We start from the raw sequence: 20939 nt of genomic DNA, 5'->3' as shown, positions 1-20939 counted from the left end.
ATAATAATAATAATAATAATAATAATAATAATAATAATAATAATAATAATGATAATAATAGTAATAATAATAATTATTATTATTATTAATAAATAATAATAACCATCTCCTATCATTTATCATTTAATTTCATCCGTGAATGATTATCATCGTTCTCTGATTGTCTTATATTATATTATAATATATACTTAAATTAAATGTAATTTTAGGAAAGAACGAAGAAATATATTTTAAGAAAAAATAAAACAATACTGTGACGTATCTCCCTACCCTGTATTAACACGTCTAATATTCGGGAAAAAAGGAAAACAAAAAAGAGAGAAACAAACACTTATGTTATAATAAATTATCATAATAATATTGCCATTTGAGAAGAGATTTATTTTGTGCATCAATAATAATAACAATTGTATTAATCATATATTGAGCGATTCTCCAAGAATGTTTATCCATTTTTCTTTGATAATGAAGTATTCAAAATCGGATGTTTAGAATTTTTAAAGACACTTGTAGATTATATTTTCGAATATTTGAGATTTTTTGTATCACTAAGGGATAATCACTTGGCAATACAAATTTTTTTTTTTTTTTTTTTAAATATAAACCCTCATTTTTTTCTGCAAATTTTTTGAAAGATTTTTTTTTTCTTTTTTTGACGTATTTATCTAAATTAAAATTTGAACAAATGGTTTTCAAGTTATTAAACTTTAAGCATAGATGATAATGACATGTGTAAATAGCCCGGATACCAACAATTGGTATATTGTTTATGTTTAAAAAATATTTTAGACGAGAGATTCGGTGCTTGGACTATAGTTACAGAACATTATTCTTTATATTTAAAGTTTTTATGACAAGTATTTGTAAAAAAGGCTATCAAGTGTATTTAAAAATTATAAAAATAGATTTTTAATTACTTCATAATAAAAAAAAAAAAAAAAAATGGTTTGACGTTCTTGGTGAATCACTCTGTATTTATAATATAATTTATTGAAACGAACATTTACAAAAAAAAAAAAAAAAACTTAAGAACGAAATTTATAAGATTTCGATTAAAAAAACAATATATACTATATACGGCCATAAGGGTATGTACAACAGCGCGTATATACGAATAAAATACTCAATAATCATCGTTTATACGCACGCGTGTACTTATGTATATAGTATTTACTCGTTACTCGGCGAAGAGTCCGCTGTACAATATTATAATATTATGATACAACTTTTAGCGAATCGTTGAATCGTATCGGGTATGTATTATATATTATGATACTGTCGTAGATGAGCGTTTAAGTTCTTCTGGGTTCCAGTTTCTGGGACATGCTCATCAACGTCCGCTCGTTGTTTATACACCTTAAACAACTCACGTACGACTTGACGTCGGCTTCGTTTTTCGACACCGGCGGTTCCAACACTGAAAAGTCAAAAGAAAAACGAAATTGAAGTGTTGGCTTAGCGGTATTATAGTGGTACAATTCAATATTCATAATATAAACTAAACGATTCTTTACGTAAAACACTCATTGTTTTAGAAAAACTACTGTTTTTGAAAACATATAATTAAAATAGTTTTAAGTTTATTATAAAATAATAATTTCAATTAAAAAATTATATTTTTACTTATTTGGAAAACAGTTTACATTTTTAACTTTAAGAAATATATTATTAAGAGTATTTCGATAAATATTAAAATAAAATTTCAACAATTAGTTTATTAATTATTATAAGTATTTAAAGTTTAGATTATCGGAGTAGTGAACCGGCATTTTATAGCGGGGTGCCATATGGTACTATTCCAGTATTCCACTCTGTTCATCTAAACATTAAATATTTATAACTCGTAAACTACTCGTCTAAAATACGATTTTTATGTATAGAAAGTACTCCAAAAAATGTGCTGTTTTAGAATAAAGAATAAAATGCATATTTTTGTAAAAAATATATATTTTTTTTAGAAAAATAACTCAATATGATATAACAAAAATACATTCCAAAATATTAACAGTTTTTTATGTTAAACGGATCATTTGGTATATTATATTAACATAACAGTTATAACAGATCGTTTTTTTTTTGGCTTTACCTTTTTCCCTCTGTATTTACTCTCACATAATTATTTAAATAATCTTCTAATTGAAATCAGTTGAGTAATTCAACTACAATAATATTCATAAAAATTAATTCTATTAAATGGTTATTTCTAATTATTAATATAAATCTTAATTTTATTTATTTATTTGAATTTTGTTATCTGAAATTAAATGGATCTTAATAAATAATATCAAATAAATTTTTTAATAAAATAATTATTTGATAAAACTACATTTAAAAAATATTAATAGAAAATATTTCTGACGGGATAAACTGACGTAAATAATCTGTTGCATATTATTTGTACGTTGCAGACTGCAGCAATGTCATTCTTGAGTTTTTTGTGGAATGAAAATAAACCAGTAATTTTACTTAAACTGCATTTGAATTTTAATTGCAAAATAAATACAATTCTCATATAATACGATTAAAAAATATTCAGAAAAAAATCATAGGATACAAATTAACACCACTGCTTTGGTCATAACTGTGCCCTTTTCCTTTCTAAGAAAAATTGTTTTCAGTAATGGCCATACCACTGCTGTATCTCAAGAATATTGTCATTGATGAAATATTGTTAAAAACCATAAAAAAAATCCGTCTTACCCAAATGCCTGGCTCGGCAATATCGGAGTGTCCTCATGGTTTGCGCCAGCATGTGCATTTTTTCAAAGTTGACCAAACCGTCCACATGCGTTTTGTTGCCGTCGTGGGTGAATTTCATGTCTAGAAAAGAAGGTTATGTATTTAATTTATTAAGATATTATAATATGATAGTGTTATTACAGTGTCGTTGTGATAAGTATCGCTATTTTATAGTTTATTACGTTTGAGACGTTTGGTGCTTTTTTTATGTGGGTGGATAACGATCACGGTAAATAAAACACGTTTTTAAAACACATTGCGTCAACAATAAACATTTTAATAACAAAAATAATAAAATTAAAAATATAACGTGTTGATAAAAAACAGGGTATAGCTCTCATAATTTTATTATATGAGTTAGGACAAATGTAATAAACAGGCCAAGTGCGCTACTACAATATTATATCGTTTGTGTTTATTGTCCTAAAGTGTTTTAGTGCTGTTGACTGTTTAAGTTCGCAGGCTTGCAACAGTAGTTATACTCCTACCTTTGATGAGTAGAGGCATGAATGGTATCATAGGAGAGGGCAATTTGCCCACAGTGATTCTGTACGCTCTGTGGTTCCGGCTAGGGTCAATGAGTGTCTCATATTCAGTGAATTGTTTTCGTGACTTGGACGGTAACTTGTCCCAAGTAGTTGATAACCGACTTACGGCCACGTCACTTAATCCCATGAGGATAGCGAAAAATGCGTTGAAATTATAATACTCTTTGCAGCTGAAACACCATGATTAATTATTATTCAACTTTTTTGTGAGAGTACAAGTAAATATAAAAAAATATATTAAAATATAATATATATTATTATTATATATATATTACTTAATATATATATTAAATGATTCATGTACTAAAGGACACGTTTTTTTTTTTTTTTTATATTATTCAATATCAAAATTATTACTATATGTATATACAATAGTACATATTATGAAATTACCTAAATATATGTTTAATTAAATATAACCTAATATTTAAAACTTTATTTTAATACATTTTATAGCTGTTAAACTAATAATTTTTCTAAGAAATTATTTATAAAGCTTGCTTAATCAAGTCAGATAAGATCAAATAATATTATAAAATAAAATAAAATTATATAATATGACTTAATTTTTTTCACATTAATGTACCTTATTAGATATTACGGTTGTGTAAAAAATGATACATTTAACATGTTTTATAAATAATTAAATGTTATAACTAAAAATTTATATGATAATAATAATAAACTTAAATTTTATTTTTTTATTCAAATGTAATGTTGTATAGTTAAAAATTAGAGAGAAAAAATATAATCAAATTTTTCGGCTATCACGCTTTGTTTTAACTATTTACTAGCAGCCCGAGAAATTTTACTTCATCTGCGCACCTCCTGTAGTTACAACCATGATTGATAAACCCCCCGAGTCCGTGAATATAGTGGTTAACTATAGATAATAGTAATATTTTTTAAGTGGTTGGGACTTCAGAGGGGGTAAGGATTTATAGTTTATACATTTTAAGTACATAAAGTGTAGATGTTTCTGAAGGTGAAATTCTATCTATGTTTCTGATGAACCCATCGCGCCGTGTACACTGGTTATTCACTACGCTGCTGATAACTCCATAAATCTCGACTCCATTATCTCTTCTCATTACTTTTAAAATCAGCTCTCTCACGGAAGACTGATACACAAAATGGAAGCTAAAAATTGACTAATCTAAAACGGTCTATATTCATCTTCATGTTTATGTCTTGCCTTTCTGTCTCCACGTATATCATTAAAATTTGAATCTCACAAACTATTAATTATTTCGGATGAACTCTAAATCTGGGTCCAGTATATTAAATCCAAACCACTCAATATAAATTCTTGTTTACGTCTATTCAAAACATTTATTGATTATAATATTCACGCAAACATTAACACCAAACTGCTTTTCATTAAATTTATATTTAAATCAGTGTTTTATATGCATATAGAACAATAACTTATTGATATGAAATATCGCACTCGCTTCATCCATTATTCGAAACCTACGCAAACACCTCAAATGAAAATCGAGTCGTTAACTTTTTGACTATCAAAGCTTACCACGAAAATATTTTATGGTTCTTCTTATTATTATTATTTTATATAGGTACCGTATTTATATCGTCTTTACAATAAAAATGACTTACAAAAGTATTGCTTTTACTATACCTTTATATAATATTAAATTAATCTTAACTTAAATATTTTAAAATATAATTTATTTATAAATTGTACGTAACTTAAAATACATGTTTGATAGTTTGTAAGTCTAAACTAGACCCCTTCGATTGTTCGAAACGTAAGATATTAGTTCTACAATTATCGTAATTGAGTTATGTAAACTACTATTTAATTCAATTCATGAATTCTCTAAGAACTATCTTAAATAATTATTTAGAATAAATAAAGCAGCATGGAGTGAAACTTAGGTCAAGTTATACTTTTAGCACTTAAATTCCCCGTAACGATATTATGTTTTAATTTATAAAAGTTTTATATTTAAGCAATAGATTGCGCTGGTGTATTGTTTCACTTTAATCATTTTCAAAATATCAGTATATTTTTTTTTTTTATTAATATTCCATATTAATTTAAACATTTGTGATATTTTCGAATATATAACAGTAAAATGTTTACCATTATAATTAATGCATTTCGATATTTTTTACTGTATTTATAAATAGTGTACGATAGTCAAAGTATAGTTAGATACATCACTTACTACGTAGCCAATTTTATCATTTTCTTCAGTATATTCGTTCTTTTTGATATATTTTGTGACGTACATATTTCGGTGATGACCCAATATTGAATTTCGTTGAATCGCCTGAGAAATATATCTAAATTTGCTGTGATTTGTTGGAACCGATGTCTGCCAAACGTTAAGTATATCAATTCGTACTAAAATAAAACAATTAAATTAATTGGTTTTTAATTTTTAATTTTTTTCGGTAAAACAAATACAATAATATCGTTTTGTACCTCATGGACGTTCCAAAACAATTCCCAATCGAAAAGTGTCATATGATACGCCAGTTCCTTGGTGCTCAGTGAATCAAAATCACTCGATATATCTGCCCCTTCAGATTTTTCTTGTTCTGGCACACATGTCTAAAGTCATATATTATTATTCATATTAGTGCTTTTCAGTTATAATGCAATATTTCAGGTTGTGATCTATACATAAAAGTCAGACTATAGAAATAAATTATTATTAATGAATTAAGCAAAATAATATCGGTAGTTAATGATAACTGTATTAATACTTCGAGATTTGAAAAATAATTAGAAAAATGTCCAAATCTAAAGATTTGTATAAAATTTAAATTTATTGCTATTGTAACTTGTTAAACATAAATGTAATGTAAGCATTTTTCGATTTAATAAATGTAATTAAATATTGAACTATGTAAACCAGTCTTACACTAAACAAACTATTTATGTAACTACCTTTTAATGTTAAATTCATAAAGTAAATTATATAATAATAGTTTTATACTATTAAAGTATGATATTTATATTATAATAGTATTGCTAAAATTTTTCATTCCGGTTGATGGTCAAATTAATAAAGTTTTTTATATATAAACTATTACGCTTCAAAAAGAAATTATTTAAATAATTATTTCGTAGATTATCTGGAATTATGAAATTACCTATCCCAAACTAACTAAAATAATTAAATTTAGGAATAAATCATTATTTTACTTAGATATCAAATATATTTATTAGTTATAACTAATTACAATTTTCACCTTCCAACATCAATTTCTATAATAATCCGTTTTTAAGATATATTTCATATTTTGTTTTAAAACTTTGCAACATATTTTCATTAACTTAATATATGTTTTAATTATATACATTCAGATTATGCATTTACATAGTACATACTATATTTTATTTTATTTTATCTTAACATTGAAATTACATAGGTATATAATAAAAGTTATTATCATTATATTATGAAAAATATACACATTTTTATTTAGGCAACTTAAATGATTTTTCTATCATTTTGGAAATAATGTACATTATTGTTTAAATAAACGCGAGTGAATAAGAATTACAATTTTTATGACCTAGAATTTAATATGCATACTTCTTTAAATAACAACTTAAAATGTGTATATTACCAAAGCATCCATGTGATCTTTTGGCGTTAGAAATATGCAACTGTTCAGTGCCACAGTGGTTGGTATCGAGTGTTCGCTATCCCTGAACGGCACCCTTTCCCCGTTTGATTTTACTTCTACTATTCTCAGATCCTGTACGGGATGTCGAAGACTGCATTTTTCGTAGGCTCCCACTTTGATAGTTTCTGCAGTGGCATTGACAGGCAGTCGCAAAGTGCAAAATGTATGATCGGCACAATACACTCGGAATATAACTGAAATAAACAGAACTTAAAAACGTATACACTGATAATAGTATAAAACTTTAACTTAAATAAACTAATATCTAATAAAAACTTCACTGGATCTGTTTGAGTTTAATCATTTAAAATTATATTCTAGCTCTTTCTTTGAAATACGTGGTGTAAAATGAGGCTGAGTTATAATAATAATAAACACTATTCAGTGTTTACTTTAAACGATAATAACATGAATTTATAATATAATGTGCTTACTATCATCGTTTGGTCGGATGATCGGTCTATTATTTTTTGACGGATTGCTTATTGCTGAAAACAGGCAAATAGGTTGACCACCAGGCGGTAACTTCCATTTTAAACCTGAAGTCTCTAATCGTTCGTCTTGATACCTTCTCAATCGAGACATAATATGATGCATTAGGCTGGCTTCCTCTTGCAGAGCTTGACTTTTGCCACCCAATAGTTGACAATCAGCTTCCACGTCACTAGCCAGTTCCTGATAAAAATATAAAAATATTTTGTCAATGAACGTGTAAATAATAATTCATTTTATGAAATTTAAAATACCTCGAGAAATGACATCGAGATGACATCGTCAAACACCGGATGCCTTATCGTAACCACCCATCTGTAAACGAATTGTACAACTTTTCTTTTACAATTGATTGTGTACTCTCTGTCTTGCGCTGGATTTTCCATATGATAAGTAAACATATATATTAAGGAAGCAATTACAAATATTTAACATTTTATTAATATTATTATTAATATATTTTTTTCTATTATAAAAGGATATTATTTATTGAGTTCTGACACTAATGTCCTGGTGGGCATAAACACTATGTGTGTTAATAAAAAATCATCTAGACACGGGTCGTTCCTGGAGCTTGCAACATTTGTGCTACTTAGTCTGTGCTCTAGAAGATGTTCTAGAATTTTTTGCGGAGTTCCAGCAATAATCATGTATCTAAGTCAACGGATATAATTTTTAGCTACTATATTCAATTGCACGTAATAGAAAACTTATTAAGAATATTATAATTTTTATCGTAACGTCGTACTTGTGTAATCGTGGAGATTTTTCTAGTACCAAAACGTCACTACCGAGTTCTTTCAGTCTGACAGTATTCGCTTCGATGTCCCTTACGATTTTATTATAACTGTCTTTATCTACACGCAGAAGATGAGTATTGTCTTCCTTGATGGATATGGTCGCTGATCTAGATTTTTAAAGAATCGATATTAACGCACAATAATATTATTGTGATTGATATGACAATGTAAAGCACACGATTTAAAAATACCTTGGAACGTTGTGTATTAATGCCAAACCACCAAAGTCTTCGCCTTCGTAGAGCGATTCTATAACGCCTTTGGAGTATGTTTCCACGTTGACCGCACCCTGCATAATCACGTACCACGCTTTGCCTTCGTCTCCTTGTCGGAACACTATGACAGAATATACAAGACCCCCAATGTGTTACAATCGCGGCCGACAGGTATTGTGTCACTGGAGGTTTGACATCAAACTAACTGAACAGTTGTTGTTTATTATGTGTTAGCTATATGCTGTGTTCGTCGTGTTTACGGTTAACTAGGTTTACGAGTTACATTATTTGTGAATAATCGAAGGAGAAATCATGACCACGCCGTATTTCCAGTTGAACGGTATTATAATAATAATCGCCCGGAAGCATTCGGAATAATCATGATAGTATTATTATGTTATTAAAACACTGTATCTGTGGTGAAAATGGGAATTTCCTTCATTATACGTAAACATTTGTTAATATTAAATAATAAACACATATTAAATTAATATGCGATGGTTACATTTATATAACGGGACTTAGTTAAAGTCGTTCAAATATGACTTATAATTATTAATATATTTCATATTAATTACGTAATATAATACAAGTATAATAAGTGATGCACGATATAAAATTTTAGTACAGTTTAAGTTGTTATGGACTTACAAAAATCCAAATCCAATATCTATATTGAATGAAATTGGTATAATATTGTTGAATAGTATACGTATACAAATACGTTTAAAACTAGAGATAAGTAATTCTAATAAAAAAATTTATTTTGCATATTTTTGAAATTTTTATATTGTTGAATGGTTTATAAAAACATTTTAAATGTTATTTTCAATACTTTGTGCAACACGTCAACAAATATATAAGAAATAAACATATTAGAAAAATAATATAAATTATTCTATTTTGATTGTTTAAAGATCTTTTTACATTTTACGGGATTATTCATGATTAAATTTCCACTCTATTTTCTCCCTATAGGTCCTACCATTTTTTTGCCTTTTCACTGTATCATAATAAAAACTTTTTATTGTACTTTATGCACTTGGAACTTGATTCACTTACGTATATGACCGGATCTTGGATGAGCTTCAAACACCACAACAGATGCCAGTTCCCGTTTCACCGAGTTTGGTAGGTGAGCCAAAGCTTTTTGTTCGCATAGTTCCTCAAATATCAGCTCTAAGTCCTCGGGCGTCCTCTCTGAGCTTCTGTCGAATAAAAACATAGACAATAAAACATACTTTCCTAATATACTTATTATATGATACAGATAATTGTTATTGTTACTCACGGTGATCGTAGGATTAGACGTAAGAGTGCATCCGGTCCCCTGTGGACAAGTTCCTGTAACGCTTCGTCTAGATGTTCTTCAGCCTCTGCCACATCTTGTATGGTGGGCGTGTTTAGTGCACCTTCTCTATCTTGCCAAAAGTTGTAAAATAGACACTTGTCCTTGAACGGGTGTTCCCCGGTAGCTATATGAATAACATGGAGTGATAGATTTTAATTTTTGGTTTATATTAATACGTACAATACGTTGACAATAAAATGATACATAGATTATATAATATTAAAAAGTGCTTGAAGTCCTATTTTATAAATGGTTATCTAGTTTTAATATACGTAAGTGTGCTTGTATTTTGACAGTAAAGTTATTATAAAAAACTGAAAGTATTCAGTTTTATTTTATTTGTTTTTAATTGCTTGTATAATTTATTAACTTTCTGATTCCTTTTAATCATGGTTATACTGAGTAATAATCAAGTATTCTCAGTTTTCACTTTTATTTATTCTTTAATGTTCAATTTATTAGATTTCTCAATTTTGGAATTTTTAATTATACATAAGAATCATATTTTTAAATTCTTAGATTTGTATACTTACTATTTAAATATTAGGTTCATACTAACTTTTTTTTCAGATGAAAACCAACCGTTTTTTCTATAAATTCTTAGGAAGATGATTTTTTTAATGTTGATATATCTATCTGATGTATCTTGATTAAAGTTTTAACAAGTTTTTTATAAGCTATATGAAAATTTGCATAGCAATATTGAGCAATCCAAATGATATATCTTAACCTAATTAATTAAGTTCAGTAACTTGAGTTACATTATAGAAACTAACAATTAATTTTATAAATTTTAATTTTACGCTAACATTATTATTAATACCTAAATAGTCAATAAGTGGTTTGAAATGAATGCCTACGAAGTATCAAAAATACGTTATTTTTATTAAAAAATGTTGATTAATAATTACAAGAATCATATTTTTAATGTATGCGTATCAATGTATCATCAATAATTACTTAACTATATTTATTTAATTATATGTAAATGTTACTTTGATTCGATTGAAAGTTATTGACTCGTTATTTATTATGTTAATATTAATAAAATTATTGAAGTTAAAATTAAAGTTGATATAAATTTAAAAAAGGATCCTAATTGCTAACAACTTTCACTTTTTTATTTTTTAATGCCCAGCATTAAATACTAAGAAGTATAGTTTTTATGTTAAAAAATAGTTTGGTTGTTTAAGTATTGTAATTAGGTAGAAACTCTAAAAAAAGTGAAGAATTAATTTTTTTCTTTTTCAACATATCTTGTCTAGTATTTTTATTTAGGATATCTGAGTATTATATATTATAATTACGCGCACAAAATATATGGTTGGGATGTTTTTGAATATAAGTTTCGAGTGAATCGATATAATTAAAAAAAATTCAAAAACAAATAAATAAATAAATGCGTCGAATACGTGATATCAATAATAATAATAATAATACTAAAGCAAATATTATTGTTGCGATGATATGGTATTATTTTTATCTCACCGTGCGATATAACTCCTTCCTCAAGCAAAGCTTGCCACATGCCAATCACGTCGTGTCTGCTGAACGAATTGTGATCGGTGGATACTAGGTTCATCAGCCAGTCGATCAGTTCGCTGCCGGAAGCGCATCTCCGGACCACGGATCGGCCACCACCGGTCTTCCGGTCCCTGAGCACGGTATTTTGATCACTGAGCAACAACGTGCGTACTACCCAACCGGCTCTGGCCATTGGCATACTGGGGTTCTGCGCAAACGCAACAATTATGATACATTACAAAATCTAGAGTAAATGAGTGAGTAAGTGCATCTATATAGAATTATAAGAATATAACCCACTATACCGTTTGCGTCAAGTGATTGAGTGAGAGTATTTGACAAAGATATAATTTTGTAGTAGTTATATACAGAGTGATTCACCAAGTATACTCACCCTTGTTTTATCATTTATATGCGTACCAGCCACAAAAAGGTTGGATTTTTGAATTCTGAAGTATTATTATTAATAAGACCATATTTTCAAATTTTTTTATTTTTTAAATTTAAAGAGTTCTGTGGTGGATTTTTCAATTGTAAACGAGCTTATTGTTAAATTGAAAAGTCAATGTTTATTTTTGAAATGTTGATGTAGACACACCTAGGTACATTCCTATTTATAAAAATTCAAGTGAAAAATATCGTAGTTAATAAATGTATCGATAAATGTATAAAGAATAATTAATAATCCACAATTCACAATGATAGATTTTGAAGATTTGAATACTATGACGATTTGAAAATTATAACTATGACAGACAAATATTTATCTTTATGTACCTATTAGCATAGTACCTATAAAGCATTGTATACAATTAAAAAAAAAGAAGAGTTTAAACGTTATAAAAAATCTGTTTATTTTAAAATATAGTCTCTAAGTTAAATTAAAAATAATCCGAAAATCATAATTTAACAAAAAATTCGTGCCAAGCATAGTTGATGTGAATCGCCCTGTAGATATATCGTATAATGTAAATACTACAATATTCTATTGTTAATTTTAGTTATGACCGACGTATTTGTTTTACTTCGTTATGAACTCGTGAGAAACCTAATCTCGTTGACATTGTGTAATCGGAGGTACATAATAATATATTGTATCAAATAATATTACTATACCGTTTTATTTTTCTAGATTTTCGTGTATACAGATACGCAACGGAAATATCGTCGTAATATCATGACGTGACACGCTATTATTATGCAATATAGTCGCTATAAGTTTATTTTTCACGGAATTATGTGATTAATCGATCTGGTGGAAAAATAATTGCTGTAGTAACAGTCAATATTTTAACTTCTATTGAATAATTACACTGTGCGCACAGCGTCTTCCGGTCTTACGAGAAAAATTGCAGATGACAAATTTACTAATAATACACTGACACGTATTTTATATTTTTATCGGCGGTGCGTTCAGTACAAATGTATTTTTTAAATACTTAAGTACGTCTAGTGCCCATAGCGTTTATGGAGTAACAATTTTTCTAAGTTCATCCGCAAATAGTATTAAATTTAAATTTAAATAATCCGAAGTGCTTTCACTGGTTGGTGCTTCCATCAAGTCATTCAAGCCACTGCATATTAATTAAAATTAAGAAAAACATCCATTATGCTTTTTGTACTTTTTTTTATGTATAGATTATATAAGTTCTAGATTAAAAAAAAAAAAAATTAACAATAAATTATATTTTTAAACACGAGCAATTGATGTACACATAATTTAATATGTTTTGATACAGTAATAATTTACAGATACAATAACGTTGTTCATGCTTCCTAAAAAAAAATCATAACCTGTACAATACTTAACTTTAAACATTAATAATTGGCATATACACATACCTAAATAAGTTTTTCTAAGTAGTCGATAATGTAAATTATTACCGTTACTTAAATGAAAAAAGAAAACAATTCATTTTTATTCTATGGGTTTAATCTTACAATCTATCTTTATGAATAATATAGGATTATAAGTTGAATTGAAGAAATTATTAATAACCACGATCATTTTTTTTTTTTATTATTATTATTCATACGACATTACATGCCTATGTAATTTTAACAGCAATCATAAATAAAACTAAACAATAAAAATTTGCATTTGCGTATATTAAATTAGTTTTCGCAGTTACTTTCAATATATTTGATATTAACATTATTTTTACAAGCACAAAAAAAAAAAAAAAAACAAAAAAAATACGGTAATTATAACTATTTACTGGTACTGAATACTAAACAGTAGTATAATATGGTAAGGCAAAAAAAGGGTTTTATTTTTGAAAATTGTAACTTTAATAATTCAAAAAGTATTATGCATTAAACATATTTATTTATAAAGAATCATTTTATTTCGTTCTTACTATTTTTTTTTTTTATTTTTTTTATTGAACTAAACTTAATAACAGTTTTGCGCAACCACATCGAAACAGCTACTGTTAATTGGTCCATATTGTTATATATGTGACTGTGACCTTTCACATTATGTTCAGTAAATCACTAAAATAGTCTTATTAATCATTAATGCATACTATGATATTATTGAGTATAGTTAAAAATAACCATCTGTAATAACAGAAATATGTGAGCAATTATTTTGCCGGGTGAAAGGCATAATATTATAAAATTCCCCTCTAAAATCTATGATAATAACCAATCGACTAATGGTAAAGCATTCGTACACATATTATAGTTCTATGAAATTTCTAATTAAATTTATGAACGCCATTATTCATTCAGGCGAATAATTGTTAATTGTTATGATGTGTATTTTAGACTCGTAGCAGAGATACGAATATTATATTGATTTAACAATAATATGTGTACCTACACGTTTCATATAGGTGAGAGAATAACTCGAGGGTAAATTCTGGTAAAAAGTTTGATCTAGTTAGTACTTTGAGGAGGTCAAGAAGAAAAACTCTTTAATATTTTTCAAAATAACTAGGTAAAAAAATAATCAATAAAGGAAAAACTGAAATTTTTATGCAAAACAAATTTTCGGAAAAATTGATTAAGTTTTTTTTTATTGTTATTCAAAAATAAATAACTGTAGAGACTTTAAATTTTCATGGAATATGATTTTATCATTACTACTTATTTAATTAAATTTTTATTAATTTAAAATGAAATTTTTGTGTCTACATTAGTTGTTTGTAAACTATTTTGCAGAAAATAAAAAAATATCGAAAATACAGTAACATTTTTTTTTATAAGAATTCTAAGTTAATTTTTATAAAATTCATAAATATATTTGCAAATAATTTTATAGAATAAAATTCTTAATATTTTTAATTTTTTACTCAAAGATTTAATATTTGATATAAGATATCTCATAAAATTATTTAATGAAAATTAAAAAAAAAGTTTTGTGTAATGTCACAGTAACTTTTTATGATCGATTGAAGATAACATTTTGATGACATAGAATATTTCAACGTATAAATATGACGATTAATCATCTACCGTTTTTAGTAATTAATCATCATTCAAAAAATATTTATTAAAGAAACTTAAAACATTTCACTGTTACTTAATTGTTATTTTCTATAGTCATTGGACTTTTTAAAATATTCAGACATATTTTAAGCTAATTAAAGAAATTTTAAATTTTAATTATTTTATTTCTTTAAAAAAATCATAAAGCTTGAAAATGTTATTAAAGATATCACATAAGTTATTCCTTTAATTATTTAAAAATATTAAAATTATAAAAATGCATGTTTTTGACTATTCAACCTACCATATAACTCATTGTAAAATACATTTTTGTATTAAAATAATATTATAAGTTGATAAACAGTTTTTGCTAGGAATCATTTTTTCGTATGCAATGATTTATCATTGAATTTAAATTTAACTAATTCATTATAGGGACTTACTCAAGTTTCAAAGTACACTTTACTACTTCTGTATAACATAGTGGATACCTACTTGACACCTACATTTCATTTTTATAAACGGTTTTTAGTTACACATATTTTACATATAGTATATACAGTGATACAGCTGTAAATAAAATGACACCTCTATAATCATGAAGCTATTATACTTTATTAGCATAAATAAATAGAGAATTAACAGCCTGTACAATCAAAAAAAAAAAAAAAACTATAAAACAATAAATACATTAAGAAACAAACTAAATAACGAAATAGAAAAGAACCTCCAGAAAAACTACTTAAACTACGTTATACTTATTTAAATCAAATTATAACACACACATATATATTTTTATGTTTGATCTAGAATTGTTGAAGTCGATTTTTTTACTGTATGTAGGTACTAAAGTTTAGTTTCTGTAATGAAATTATTCATATCATACAAAATTATTATTATTATTATTATTATTAATTAGTATATATGCAGTATATGATGTATAATTGTACTTTTTATTAATATTACATTAATACGAGTATTAGTTCCGTATAAAAGAACAAAAAATATTGTATAAAATAAAGTCATTTATTTTTTTAAATTTATGTTATCGCGATGTTTTTTTGTACATAAATATAAACCTAGAGGTTAAATATAATAATTCGTTTAATATATAAGGTATATACATTTATAAAAGTGCCATACCACTTGTGATATAGAACCAGCTCATATTGTATAACGTATGGATACGAGATTGTAGTTGGAACAAATTTTCCATTGGGGGATTAAAATTGAAATGTATATTTTCATAATTTGTAAAAGAAAACTTACATTTACTTTGATCGTAAGAAAAATATTTAAATACATTTAAATACGATTTTTTTTTTTATGCGTTATATTTGCGATTAGATTATTTTACAAAATTTCAAATAAAATATTTGTACGACACAAAGTCAAATGCGGTCTGTTTTATCTATGTATTATCTTATTGTATTACATATTTCTGATAACATTCACATAATATATTAACCAGTAACCGATTTATCATGTGCGATAAAATAAAATAAAAAAATTATTTTTTTTATAATAATTAATTATATTTAATTGACTAATACATTTCCTTCATATTGTATTACTGTAAAAAATTGCACAATAGGTGAATAATTTAAATAATTGTCAATAAAGTGTTTATAAGAGCTCACGGGTATGATAAACCTTGTATCTATATTTTATATTTATATACTAAATAGTAAAATAAAATGACGCCAACAGAATTCATAGAATTATATCATATGACAATACTATATCTAACTAACTTCTATCAAAGAAATAATCATATTATTAAGTTTAGTGTTAATTAATAAAACTACTTGAATTTCATAAATTCAATTTATTAACTATAGAAAAGTTCCAGATGATGAAATGCTACAACGAATACGAAATGATGTATCAAATAATAACGAATAATACAAATTAAATACCATAAACATAACTATAAAATTATATAATAAAATATAATGTATTGTGGTAGAATCGTATACATTTTTCAATCCAAAGCGTTGTGTCAGCTTTGGCCTGACTTATGTCCGCGTGACTGTATTGCTAAACTCGCAATAATTCGTACTCTTAGTGTCTAATAGGATTTAAAGATATAAATTTATAAATGAAAGATTTTTAAGAAAGAAAACGGAGAGGAAGTGGATATTGCTTTGCTGTATAGTAAGCATTGAATGGTTCACCGTGATGGGTGTGTGTGTCAAATTTTATTTTAATAACATATTATATTGTATACGAAAAAAAGGTTTTGAGTGGACAGAGATGGCCTATCATGTTACATCACTAAGTATATTATATATTATTTTTTTTTTATATTGTTATTAAATTAAAATTTATTTTACCATAATTAATACAGTGGGCTGAATTAATTTTTGTCAAAAACCTTGCATTAATTAAAAATATCAATTCGAACCTAATTCATTACAATATATGGTTAATGCATAATATTATTGTTTCAATTAATTTTATCACAACCTAAATAATGCTGCACGTGGTTAATGAATAGGAAATTCTGTGGGGTTTCACAGTAATACGACACATAAAAATAATTAAAAAAAATTCCACTTTTTGTAATTTTTGTAATATCACATATGTGTGAAAATATATAAATGTCATTTTTATAGTGATTTAGTTGTGTGTGAGTTTTATACTAGGTTAATTTCATTAAGTTTTTGTTACATTCTATCAGTTCAAAACTGATCCTTTGAATCTGCACTTATTTATATTAATGAATTATATATTTCGTACGTACATAAAATAGTATTTAATTTAGTTTTTCTATTATATCAAATAGATGAAAATACATACTATATTGTAATTGGATTACCAATTCCTAGTTGAGGGAACTCAAATTTAAGAAGGATAACATATTTAATTAAAAGTAGATTGGTCTTTAAGTCGGATTTAATATTGCGATTTTAAATAGCTGATTTAATTGATTTTGAGGTAAAGTAGATATTCTTTTAGATCATTCAAAAGAAAATGCTTGCGCAGATATAACTATAGATTTTTTTTAGCAACTTCAATAAATTATTTGAGTCATTCATATCATAAATTTTATATAACATATAATTATCATAGGTTGATTATTTCCTTGATAGAGCATAATTTTATTTTAATAACAAAATGATAAAGTTTGGATTTTACATTAAAATATAATATAATCTGATGATTGTATTTACAATAAGGTATTGAAAATAGTATTATAATGAGCTAGTCGTTTCTACAATTATTTTCAGAGCCGTTGAATAATATAATTTTCATGATGATTAAATATTTTTTTTTAAGATATCGTGATGATACATGATTTAATAATAATATAGAAGTACAGATAAGTATCGAGGTCTAACATTAAGTTGATTTACGACGACATAAAATTATGAGGGGAGATTGGGTATGCTTAAGAGGTGAGATAGGTCGGTACGAACATTTGAATATAATTTCTCGTGGAGTTAGAAAGAATATGGAAAAAGATTCGAGGTCTAATACATTTGAAACTTCAGAGAACCTTTTTCAGAATCAGAAGGGATGAGATGAATGCATGGTTAAAGTAACGTAAAAAAGCTAGTGAGAGAGAGCATATATATTATGGTGGATTTTTGATTTTTGTGAGGTAGCACAACAAAACGGTAGTTTTAAATTAGTTTAATGCGCAGTTTGTCATAAGATAAGTATTGGGATGTCATAGTTATAATATAGCATATTATTTATCCATATATCATTTTATTAAGTCTAAAAATACTTTAGTATATTAGAATTGTTAGTAAAACGGTTAATATATTTAAACCACAATATAATAGTTTAGTCGTTCAACTTTAAGTTATTTGAACTATACAATATTTTTCGAACATTTTAGAGATATTATTACATTTTTTTTATATATACATATTATATGATATACCAGGAAAAATATTTAGCATACCTGCTAAATTATTATAATGAGGTATTATACCTTCTGTAAAATGTACAAGCGTGATATATTACGATGACAACGACAGAGATGATAAATTGAATATAATGTTCAGATCTCATTAATTATTTGAAATATGCGGCTACCCGTTCGAGTAATAAAAATAATAATTATAGTACGTGTATGTCGTTGTAAATTACTTAGGTACTGTTACGATAATTTTTCATATATTCAATAACTTTATAAGAATATATTTTTTAGATCATCAGTAAGTTCGTTTATACGAAAAACAAAAACATTATGTGTATTAACTAGGTTCCGTGGTGACTAACACTTTTTGATTAGTTATTGGTGTGTACTCGACACTCGTACATGGACCATACATAAGCAAAAAGAACATTTTATAAAAATTATTTTAATAAATTTCAAAATGTACATCGGTTGTATCGTGATTATATTATAATATAGAAAATATCATGATATATTATTATAGTAGGTACTATATACAAACACACATTTTTTATATAATACATTTTTAATTTAAAATTATTTTCGGGATATACAGTATTACCTTACTCATATCATAAATTTTTATATTTGTAATTATGTTTTTTAGCCCTAAAGTAGTAAAAAGTAATTATAAATGTATAACCATTGTTAATGAAATAAACTACTACATGCTTACAAAGATAATTGGGTGTACTTTGTTACATATTATTTTTAAAACAGTAGTAAAATAAATATATGATGTATAATATTATGTAAGGAAAAATAAACAAAAATAATAATGGAATGTTTAAGTAGACATTTTTTTAATGGATAAAATATTTTTTTGAAATCACAAGGACAAATGTTTAAATTAAAAATGTTGATAAAGTCTATTTCAGTTTAAAATGATTTAAAAACAAAAAAAAATAAATAACAATATTATAATATGGATGTAACTTATTAGACAAGTTAATTCATACATATCGCATAAAATTCATTAGACACAAATGTCAAAATATACTTATGTACTACAGAAGAATCTGTAATATATTATATGTTTATTTTAAAATCAGTGTTTGATCTATATTAGTTGTATATTAGTTTATTTTTTGCAATTGAATTGGTATTTTAATTTGATCATACAATTCGTTTTTTTATCGAATAACGATGTATTTAAAGAGAGAGTGAATAAAAAATATTACTGAATTTCGTAAATTATGAATTTGCGACTTTGAATACCTAGTTGAATAGGCTAGTTATTGTTCACTAGGCCACAAATTCAATAGGTATACTATATAGTTTTTGGCGTGTAACATTCACTATATCTTTTATATTTATGTTGAATAGTATTTCATTTAATATAACATAAAATCACAATATATTATGCATGTAAACCTGTAGTGGCAGGTGTAAATAATAACAATAATGTACTGATTCACATTAAAATTGACGTACGCTAAACTAAACTATACGCTATTACAATAATATATATAATACTAACGCCGCGCAGTAGGTTGCATGAAAAAATTGATTAATTTAATGGACAAATCACGGGCCACTAAATCATGTTTAAGGAACCATTAGCGTACTATTAATTAATTAAATGTTTAATAGTTATTTATGCAACAGGGCATTACTATATTGCAGATATATCAACGTGGTATTTAATAGTTACGAAATATTGTGTGAGTGTGGTTACTACAGGTTTAAGGTTCCAAATAATAATATTTACTTTTTAAATATTATATTATAAATTGAGAGATTTTTAAAAATTCACTACTCCATCATATGCTTTGATTATTTATAATTTATTTAAATCATGGCAAATCAATATACCTATAAAAATTCGATAGCGTATTACCTACCATTTGTACAATAGGCCAAACTTTGATTTTAGAAATCTGCATAGGTACAAACGTTATAAATATTATGACAAGTATTGATCAAAGCTATCAATAATTGATTTAAATACTTTATATAATATTGTAATTTTGAAAACCATCGTAGGTACCTATAGAACATTCCATGGATATTTTATAAAGCGCTAAAAGCATATAAATAACTGTCAATTCCTAAATAAAACCTGTGATTAACATAAAGTAATATCGTGGTGTGCATCTTTACTTTTAACTCCATGCGATCTTCTTGGTTAATAATCCTCAGTAAACGAACGAAGTTCACTTTGATCAAGGATTGAGTAGCGGTTATCCTCTTTATCTTCAGGTGGAAAATATTATGGTTATTTGTTTAGTATAGTACCTATACCGCACATAATAC

At 26.0% G+C, this 20939-nt stretch overlaps 1 protein-coding gene across 5 annotated transcripts in view; it reads right to left on the bottom strand.

Annotated features, from left to right (window-relative positions):
* Positions 1 to 1028: 1028 nt before the first annotated feature.
* The window catches only part of LOC112596264 (rap guanine nucleotide exchange factor 4), a 229858-nt gene continuing 209947 nt past the window's right edge, over positions 1029 to 20939 (bottom strand). For 4 of the 5 annotated variants that reach the window (XM_025341783.1, XM_025341782.1, XM_025341786.1 and 1 more), the window contains 14 exons: positions 11300 to 11543; positions 9752 to 9935; positions 9523 to 9668; positions 8437 to 8581; positions 8194 to 8352; positions 7929 to 8099; positions 7700 to 7838; positions 7388 to 7628; positions 6894 to 7147; positions 5740 to 5868; positions 5480 to 5658; positions 3228 to 3457; positions 2701 to 2820; positions 1029 to 1417 (listed from right to left, as the gene is read on the bottom strand). In XM_025341783.1, the coding sequence (XP_025197568.1) occupies positions 1293 to 1417; positions 2701 to 2820; positions 3228 to 3457; positions 5480 to 5658; positions 5740 to 5868; positions 6894 to 7147; positions 7388 to 7628; positions 7700 to 7838; positions 7929 to 8099; positions 8194 to 8352; positions 8437 to 8581; positions 9523 to 9668; positions 9752 to 9935; positions 11300 to 11543 (2466 nt within the window). In that variant the 3' untranslated portion in view covers positions 1029 to 1292. The remainder of the gene's footprint in view (positions 1418 to 2700; positions 2821 to 3227; positions 3458 to 5479; positions 5659 to 5739; positions 5869 to 6893; positions 7148 to 7387; positions 7629 to 7699; positions 7839 to 7928; positions 8100 to 8193; positions 8353 to 8436; positions 8582 to 9522; positions 9669 to 9751; positions 9936 to 11299; positions 11544 to 20939) is intronic. The other variant, XM_025341784.1, reaches the window with a different exon arrangement.

The sequence above is a fragment of the Melanaphis sacchari genome, unplaced genomic scaffold (assembly GCF_002803265.2).
Source record: "Melanaphis sacchari strain LSU unplaced genomic scaffold, SCAv2.0 Contig31_pilon_pilon, whole genome shotgun sequence".
Lineage (NCBI taxonomy): Eukaryota > Metazoa > Arthropoda > Insecta > Hemiptera > Aphididae > Melanaphis > Melanaphis sacchari.
Note: the sequence above shows the minus strand (reverse complement) of the source record. Positions and strands in the feature narration are given on the sequence as shown.